Source organism: Physeter macrocephalus, chromosome 1 (genome assembly GCF_002837175.3).
Source record: "Physeter macrocephalus isolate SW-GA chromosome 1, ASM283717v5, whole genome shotgun sequence".
NCBI classification, from domain to species: Eukaryota; Metazoa; Chordata; class Mammalia; order Artiodactyla; family Physeteridae; genus Physeter; species Physeter macrocephalus.
The window spans coordinates 58945756-58954844 of NC_041214.2; the positions used below are offsets into that span (position 1 = coordinate 58945756).

Below are 9089 nucleotides of genomic sequence, written 5' to 3' on the forward strand. Positions count from 1 at the left end.
GTTGTGGCCTCTTCCGTTGCAGAGCACAGGCTCCGGACGCGCAGGCTCAGCGGCCATGGCTCACAGGCCCAGCCGCTGCGCGGCTTGTGGGATCTTCCCGGACCGGGGAACGAACCCGGGTCCCCTGCATCGGTAGGCGGACTCTCAACCACTGCGCCACCAGGGAAGCCCCACCATATGATTCTTATATCACTTTCTGATATGCTTTACTCACTAATAAATTCCTATTTATTATGTTTGCAGAATATTAACTATGATTTACCTGAAAAGATGAAAGATGTATGTCTTTGCTATTAATGAAAAATCTCTCATCTATGGATAATTTATTTAAATTGCAGTGAACTGCCCTATAGCTCCACGCAGATGTTAGTTTTTAAGACAAAGATTTGTGTCAGGAGAATGCTCAGAAGTCCCATCTAGCAGAGCTGGCACTACTAATGACAGTCAGTAAACCTAATCCTCTAACAGTGTTTATTTAACAGCATAATAATGACCTGGGGGCATTGTACTCAAAGGCAGATTCCTGGGCCTCTCCCCAGATTAATGGAATTTAGATGGGTCCCAGAATATACATTCTTTACAAACTATCCCAGGTAGCAGAGCACACACTGCTAAAAGTTTAGTAGTTCAGTCTGATTTTGAGGAATAGTCATGGAGTAAACAAAGATTTAAGTTTAAATTTTTAAGCTTTTCATGTAAAAAACTGCTGAATATTAAAACAAAAGCTATAGCCATAAAGCACAGAGAACAAGTTTGAGTTTTGTTTCTGAACTCTCTCATGTTTTAGAGGCATCCTTTGTGCATCAATATGTGCACATGGGAATGTGGCTTTTCAGCTCAGTTGACCTCACACATACTGAGTGTCTATTATGCGAACAGCACTGGGCCAATTTCTGGGACTACAAAGATGAGCAATATATCAGCCCTGCCCACACAAAACTCTTAGTCATCTAGACATTGATCACAGGGATTAAATATATTTAGGATAAGAAGAAAGTCTTTAAATATTTGGAAGTCTATTTTTTAAGTTCATTCAACTATTTATTAAACTACTTTAGCTTTGAATAATATTATTGGCTTTTTATTCAGCTTCCAAAGTACAATAATAGGTAACAAAAAAGTAATGTGAGATAATATGTATGTTACCAGTTATATTTATCTCCTAAATGGAACACTTACCTATAGTCTCTCCATCATCCCAGAAGAGAGATCCTTGTGCCATCTGATTATCATCTGCAGCAACAATGAGCTTCATGTAATTTTTTCGACTATAAGAAAGAAATACAATTTTACCAAGGTTTATAGAGTAGCATATTTCTTGTTATGATATGACATCCATATAAGTGTCCAAAGGAACACAGACTGTTTTAGGCAAAGAAAATAAAAGGATTTTCCTTTTTTAATGAGTTAATGGAAATTATATAAACCATAAAATCCTTCATATTTAATAGAAAATATGCATTTCCTTGACATCAAGGCTTCACCTACTGTAACAAATCAGAAGTGGCCTCATTTATAATTAAAACCATATTAAGTTTATTGATATATTTATTTATTCTTCTCTCTGATAATCCTGTCATTGACCATTAAACATAAAGCTGTTTCAATAGCATGGTTTAATCTCATATGACTTAAGCCTTCCTCACATTTCCATATATAAATCACTTAATTATCATTGGCAATTGTTAATAAGAATGTGAAGAGTAGCCAGAATAGCAAGTCTTTTCCTTGGATTGGACAGTACTTCCGAAGCTTGTGCCTACAATAGGCCTATCTATGAACTAAATATCTGCTTCCATGCTCAGTATACAAGCTTGGTTTGACAGCCTCATATTGCTATGGAAGGATTTCTCAGACCAATTATGCTTAGCTATCTGCCTTTTCCAATCACAAATGTTGAAGGTTACACTGCTATGGAAGTCTCCTAAAATATCCAGAATATCTAGAGTTCAAATCTCCACAGCAACTTTATATTTTCCATGTACAAATATTGGCATGTCTTAACATGCATGTATATATGTATTTCAATTCATAGTCACTGAGGTAAAAGATAAGTAGATCTTATCAGCAACATTAAAATCTGGTTTAACCCACAATTTCCTAACATACTTAAAATAAGATTAAAAGAGTTTCACAAATTTTATTCTACCCTATATATACAGTTGACCAATGAACAATGTGTATCCAAGTATACACAGTTCCTCTGCATCTGCAGATTCAACCGACCATGGGCTGAGTAGTACTGTACTATTTACTATTGAAAAATATCCTTGTAAAAGTGGACCCATGTGATTCAAACTCATGCTGTTCAAAGGTCAACGGTATACTTAAACCCAATATCTTATTTACTTTACCCACCTACACACACACACACACACACACACACACACACACACACACACACACACACCCAGAACACCCAGAATGGCCTCTCTATTCATCTCTCATACCATAAGGATTACTCAAGGCACAACTTATGAATGGTTTCCTCCACGAAACTCTCATTTCTCAGGTATAATCATTTTTCTCCTCTTCAACTGACATCAATATTGATAGAAATGTATCTGGGTAGCTCCAGAAGCTAGAAAGAGTCTATTCATGCCAACTGGGACTGTCAGCATGTAGATCACCACAAGAGTGGGTACAGCATGAGATGAGAAGAGGAACAGAACTGAGTCCTCTAGAATCTGAATGTTTAAGCCAGGAATTTAGTCAGGGGAAATAGACTCTATGACTGGTCCCAGAAATTCACTCTTACATCAGTCACAGGAGACAGAATGGACCCATGATCCGTGGAAATAGGACATGTTGTTGACTGTGAAGGAGAGAATACCACATAAGGGGTCGTAGCAGATGATCAGTTATAAATGGTAATAGATAGAAAATCTGAGTTACCTTTCATTGTTAAATGGAACAAGGTTGCTACAAATAGGTCTGGTTCTTCTGCAGACAGCAGAGGACTTAAATAGCATGAAGGAGTAGTGATCTTGCCAATGGATATCTACATTTCATAGACTAAAGTGGGTCCGGGTATGTGTCACAGGACTGATGGAAGCAGAAAAGGGGGAGCGGAAAATATAGAAGGAAAGAGAAGCCCTCTGAGCCATGTTTGCTTAAAGCTCACATAAAAGTTCATTTAAAAAACATATTTTCATAAAGTAAATAATATTTCTTTCCAAATAGACTCAGGAAAAATGACGAGGTCTTACGTGAGACTGGCACTTAAAATACAAGACATTCGTTTATCAATACCTTTGCATGTTTACACAGAGGACATTAAGTTTCCATTGGTATTTTGGTCGGGGAAACATTCTATCATGTTGGAGGACAATTTTCCATGAGTTTCTCAAGTTTCTACATATTTTGCATACAGAAGCAATGACAGTTTTTCTCCCTTCAAAGCAAAGAATGGATGCTTTTGCTTACAGCCTATTATAAAAGATTGAGTTTCCAAAGTGTTGCCTTCCTTAGCTGTGACATAAGCGTCCTGGGTGGGCAGTATCTACCTGGGCCACTTGATGTCACCCACATGAGACTTGGGGGACAGGGGCAACTGGAGCAAACATGAAGCTCATATTTCTTGCTATGCCAAGAGTAAGAAAGACCTTTGTCTCAGACCCAGAATTCATGAAACTGTGGCAGGCTAACCTGTAAACTTGGAAGTAGGATAAAATCTCAGACCTTTCCCGGTTCTTGACAATTCTAGCATGCTCTCTCTCAAAATCTAATCTGAGTTCTGTGAACACTTCACTTACCTGTAAAATGTGTTTTGAGCAGCCTCTTGACAAGGTAGAATATAACCACCACGGACATGTAGATTTATTTCATATAAAGGAGCTGCAAATGTATGAAATTTTTCTCTGACACCAATATCTTTGCCCTGGAAATGACAGTGTTGGACGAAAGAACAAAACAATAAGAATCAGAATCACCAGCAATATTGGTACTTGAGGGGGCACATTTATAGAATCAAATAATATACTTTTTAATTTAAAACATAATAAAGTCACAAACATTTATTCAGGAATTCATGTTGTTAAAGCATATACGTATTCCTTAGTTTATTGATAGCTTTGAAAGTAATTTACCACCACTTGTTTTTGTGGTACTCACATGAAGAAAATATATGGGTTTTTGATGGGTCACAAAAGTTATTCTTGATTTGTCATATACATTATTCTTTAAAGGACTGCATTACTTTTAATGATCTTTCTGCATACCTAATAAAGGGCAATGACCTTTTTGTGTATACTGTATAATTTCCACGTTTATTTGGTAAAATAAATCAATGACTACATAAGAAACTATGATAGAATAAATTAACTCTTTCACTTTTTGTTAATTTGATTCTGATATAATTAGCAAGAAATATCTTTCGTTGCGGAGCACAGGCTCGGCAGCCATGGCTCACGGGCCCAGCCGCTCCGCGGCATGTGGGATCCTCCCAGACCGGGGCGCGAATCCGGTTCCCCTGCATCGGCAGGCGGACGCGCAACCACTGCGCCACCAGGGAAGCCCCTTGCTCTTTTTAAGTGGAAAGGAAAACAAGAACGTCATTAATAAAAAGGCTATAATTAAGTTGTTACCCATTTCTGTTTAGTCAACCCCCCAGAATTCCTTAACTACTTACTGTATGGTAATCAAACCACCGAGCATTAGGGACGTAGCCTTCTACAGTGTCAGAGTACTGGAATTTAAAGATATAGTCATTAAAAACATGTAAACCATGGAAAAATTATTTTGTGAACAAAAATATGTGATAGGACTTACAGCTTCCAATACAGGGGTAACCATAAATGCTGGACCCCACAGGAACTGTTTGAATATATCCCAGGTTGGCTTTTCATTAAAGAACCTGGACAAAATATTTACAAAATTAAATCAAATAAATTTATCTCTTCTGAATACCATAACATAATTATTAAAATCACATTTTGCAGTATGGACTTTTGTGGATTGAAATGAAAATCAAAACATAAAAAATCAAAAACAATTTTATCACTTGGAATTCAGTGTGCAGTAGTACAATACTTTATAAGTAAATGTAGACCATGACTAAACCTTCCAACAAAGCTCAGAGTTGCCATGGATGTGTAAGACCGAGTGAGAAATCTCCTTTGAAGAGAACTCACATAAATTCAAATATTAACTTTGTCTAGTAGAAGATCAACAAACAAGGAAGCAAGAATTATAAACACTGGAAGAAAAGTGTGAGACAAGTGTGTTATAAGAGTCTTAATTTGGTAACTTTAAAAAGAGTTTGCACATCCTATGCAAATTAAGCTCATTGAATAGTGAATTTATAAATCCTTAAAGGTTCTTCCATTTGTTAATATGTTTCTGAGTTTGAGATATAAATGGCTGAAAAAACAAAATCTGCTTTTTATAGTTTGAGAATTGCCACTATTAAATGTCCACATGTTTTCTTTAATTGAAATGGAAGTATACATTTTTTATTTTTGTTCTTTTGTTTGTGTTTTGTTGAACTCTAAACTGAGATTAATGCTAAGTTGGACTGCTGGGTTTTTCCTCTGTGAACTTCCCATGGGAACAAAAACCCAGAAGTTCTCAGCAGGACAAGAGTCTGCATAGTTAATAATAATGTTTCTGGCTGGGAACTCAGACCAGTGCTGATACTCCAGCTCTTCTGGAAAGTTAATAGGGAGAAGACAAAGAGGAAAATTCTAGAAATAAAAGAGGGAAGAGTTTAATCAAATGTTACCAGAAATAAAGAAGGGATTATGGTAATAAATTACTAGAGGATAATTTGAATCTAGGAAGTATTTTTTTTCCTTTTTTTTGGAAACTTGGATCTTTTATTATTAGAACAGAAGGCATATTGATCTACTTATTATTTTGGTAATTTTATCTTGGCTACTACTGTTTAATTTGAGTAAATATTCGCTGTTTATTTTTGTTGATTTATCAATAGTGAAATCTAACAAGTCACCTCAATCAATTACTCTGGTAATATAGGGCACACAAGAAGCTAAATATATCATGATTGTTTCAAGGGTTTTATTGTATTTATGGTTGAATGTGTGTGTGGTTTTTTTTTTTGTAACATCCATAAGAAATTGCTTGTATTTGCCTTAAAAATAGAACAGGCTAAAATTTTTGCAACGATACTCCATAGAATAGAATTTCAATATTTGGTCATATAACAGTTTGAGCTTCAAGGAGTAAATCCAAAACAATTGTCACAGAGAATGGTAGAACTGTTCTAAGGTACCCAATTAGAACACCTCTAGTAGGAGTTAGGTTGGTCTTCTTTAGTCAGGCATTTATATCTGGTGGATTTACTTAACTGCTGTAAACTTCAATTAAGTCAACCATAATATAGAGATAATATTACTTATTTCCAAAATCTTTTGAAAACACTCAATGTAATAAGGTATGTAAATTCTCTCAAACAATACCTGGTATACAATAGTTATTCCTAAGAATTATTACCTTTAAAAACTGATTAATTGTGTTTCATTTTTAATGGCATATATTAGTCTGTTTATTAGTAGATTTATTTATGTAAATGCTTATTAACACAAAATGTACACTTAAATAACAATGAAAAAGCTTTCAATTTAAAATGTTTTATATGGCAGTATAAGTGATTATTGAGTAAATTAAATGAAAGCTATCTCTCTCTGTAATAGGAAAAAAAATTTGTGCTTACTCATGTAAAAGGGGTCGGATAACAGTGCCACCATGAGCATGAATGTCATGCATCTGTGTATAGAAATAGGGCAATAAAGTGTATCTAATATTTAGAATATTCTTTGACATTTCAGAAAAAGTTGCATTCCAGGAAGCAGGATCTTGTCTCTGAAACAAAGCAAAATGAAAGTGTCATAAGCTGTTGTCCTTGTTTAAATCATAATTTTCAAATACATATTTGAAGAATAAAAAATAAGGCATAATTTAATTCACTGTCATGTGCTACATCACAAAAACTTTATGGAGTAGTTATTTCTATCTCATACAATGGAAAGAGAAAGCATAACTAATATTTTAATAAGAAAATACAAATTAAGTCCATGGCTTGATTTCATTTAGGTGAATATATGTAAAGAGCAGTTCACATTTGAATAAGTGACAAACACATTGTCAACTGTGGTGCTCAGTGTAGGGTGAAAAGTCTAGGAGAGAAACAGAATGCTATATATAAGTGCATTGAAATAAACAGACATGCAGAGCCCATCATGGTGACCCTTCACATTGTGTGTTCTCATGAGAAATGAATAAGTTATGGTACTAAAGAATTGATAGTATAGGAGGAAGAGGGGATCTAATTAATGTTGGATAAGAAAAAAGAACATGCCCATGTCTGCTCTGGAATATACTCTCCAGGTAAAAAGACTAAAATTGACACTGGAAAGATAAAAGCTTCTAAAAAATGTTATTGCACTTACTGGCTAAAAAAAATAATAAGGAGGATGATTAGTATTTTATATTCTAATTTATACCAAGGGAAAAAACAAGGCTGCCACATAACTCCAGGGGGCAACACTTGCAATGTTTTTTTGTTATCAACAGGAGCAGAGCCCTTAAGAGTGGTATCATATCTATGAAGATTCCAACTTTTCTAGATTTAAGTAGTAAGAAGGTTTGAATGATGACTCATTGCTATCACCGGTACATGTAGTGTTAGAATAGGCAAAACCTTGAAAGTGCAATGGTTCAAGAAATATTAAGCTATATATCAATATGATCCTACTGTTACTAGACTCAAAGTCAAGTTAGAAAAGGCAAAGATCATATCTGTTGCATACTGACTTTGTTGATGTTATTTCAGTTTTAACATGATAAAACACAAGCATTTAATTCTAAACCATACATTCCTAAATTCAATTATATTACCTCATAATTAAACTTAAGTTGAGTTCTGTAGATTTTTATTCAGAAGTACTCCTTCAGTCTTACTCTCTCCCATTTCATCTTCTCAAAAGCTCCAGCCACACTCATATCTTGGAGTCTTTCACTTGTTCCCCAGAACTGGAATTCCCCCATATATATAAATTTGTTGCTTTCCTCAACTCAAGTCTCTGCTCTAATGCTAATGTCACTTCATCCAAGAGGACCACCTTGAGCATCCCTTCTAAACCAGAACACCCACAAATCTCTATCATTTTAGCTTACTCTAGTTTTCCCTCAGATGATTTATTTGTACCTGCTGTTATTTATATATATATATGTATATATATATATACATATATATATATAAAATAGTCTATTATCTGTTATCTCTATCCTTCCTGCATTATATAAAGTATTAGGGCAGGGATTTTGTAAATATTAAATAATGGATTTTCAATGAATTCTTGTTAAATGAATCCCTGTTCAGGATTTTATTGATTCATGCCTCACTCTCCCAACAATACAGCTTTCTGAATTTCATTACTGACATAAAGTTTTCCTGCTAAAATATTCCTATCCCATCAAGTTGTCTCTATTGCCCAACTTTCGAATTTTTCCAAAATGTGGTCCCATACTGCCTTCTAACCTTGTATAGATTTTCATTTTTATTTTTCTTTTTCTAATATAGTCTCCCTTCTATTCTGACAAAAAATTTCCCAGGGTGACATGAAGAATCCAAAACTCATGATGAGCTCTACCATTCGGTTACTATGGCTGGAACCCATCCTTAAAAGACCAGCTCTGTCTACAATTCTTCCATGAGGTGCATTTTGATAATTTATCTTTCTTCTATACGTCTTCACTGAAAGTATAACAAAATTTAGCACTTACTTAGATATTGCTTGCAATTGTTTATACTTTTTCATAATTTTTATTATTGTCACCCCCTCACTCAAAAAAAGTTCTTCCAGTTTAGTAAAGTATATAGTAAATAGTGTCACCACCCAGAAATTAGTTTTCATGATTCCCTTTTCCTTTTATTTTTTTCTGTTTCTCATCTCATTTTTAAAACATTTTGTTTTTAAATCTGCCCGCTTCGTGCATTGATTTTTTTTTTTTTTTTTTTTGTGGTATGCGGGCCTCCCTTTGCTGCGGCCTCTCCCGTTGCGGAGCACAGGCTCCGGACGCGCAGGCTCAGCGGCCATGGCTCACGGGCCCAGCCGCTCCGCGGCATG

General features: G+C 35.1%; 1 protein-coding gene across 1 annotated transcript in view; it reads right to left on the reverse strand.

Moving 5' to 3' along the window:
* Window positions 1-9089, reverse strand: part of SI (sucrase-isomaltase) — a 101747-nt gene that overhangs the window by 6207 nt on the left and 86451 nt on the right. The window contains exons 40-44 of the mRNA XM_007107987.2: window positions 6674-6822; window positions 4771-4855; window positions 4631-4687; window positions 3756-3880; window positions 1180-1268 (exon numbers count right to left, since the gene is read on the reverse strand). Of these exons, the coding sequence (XP_007108049.2) occupies window positions 1180-1268; window positions 3756-3880; window positions 4631-4687; window positions 4771-4855; window positions 6674-6822 (505 nt within the window). The remainder of the gene's footprint in view (window positions 1-1179; window positions 1269-3755; window positions 3881-4630; window positions 4688-4770; window positions 4856-6673; window positions 6823-9089) is intronic.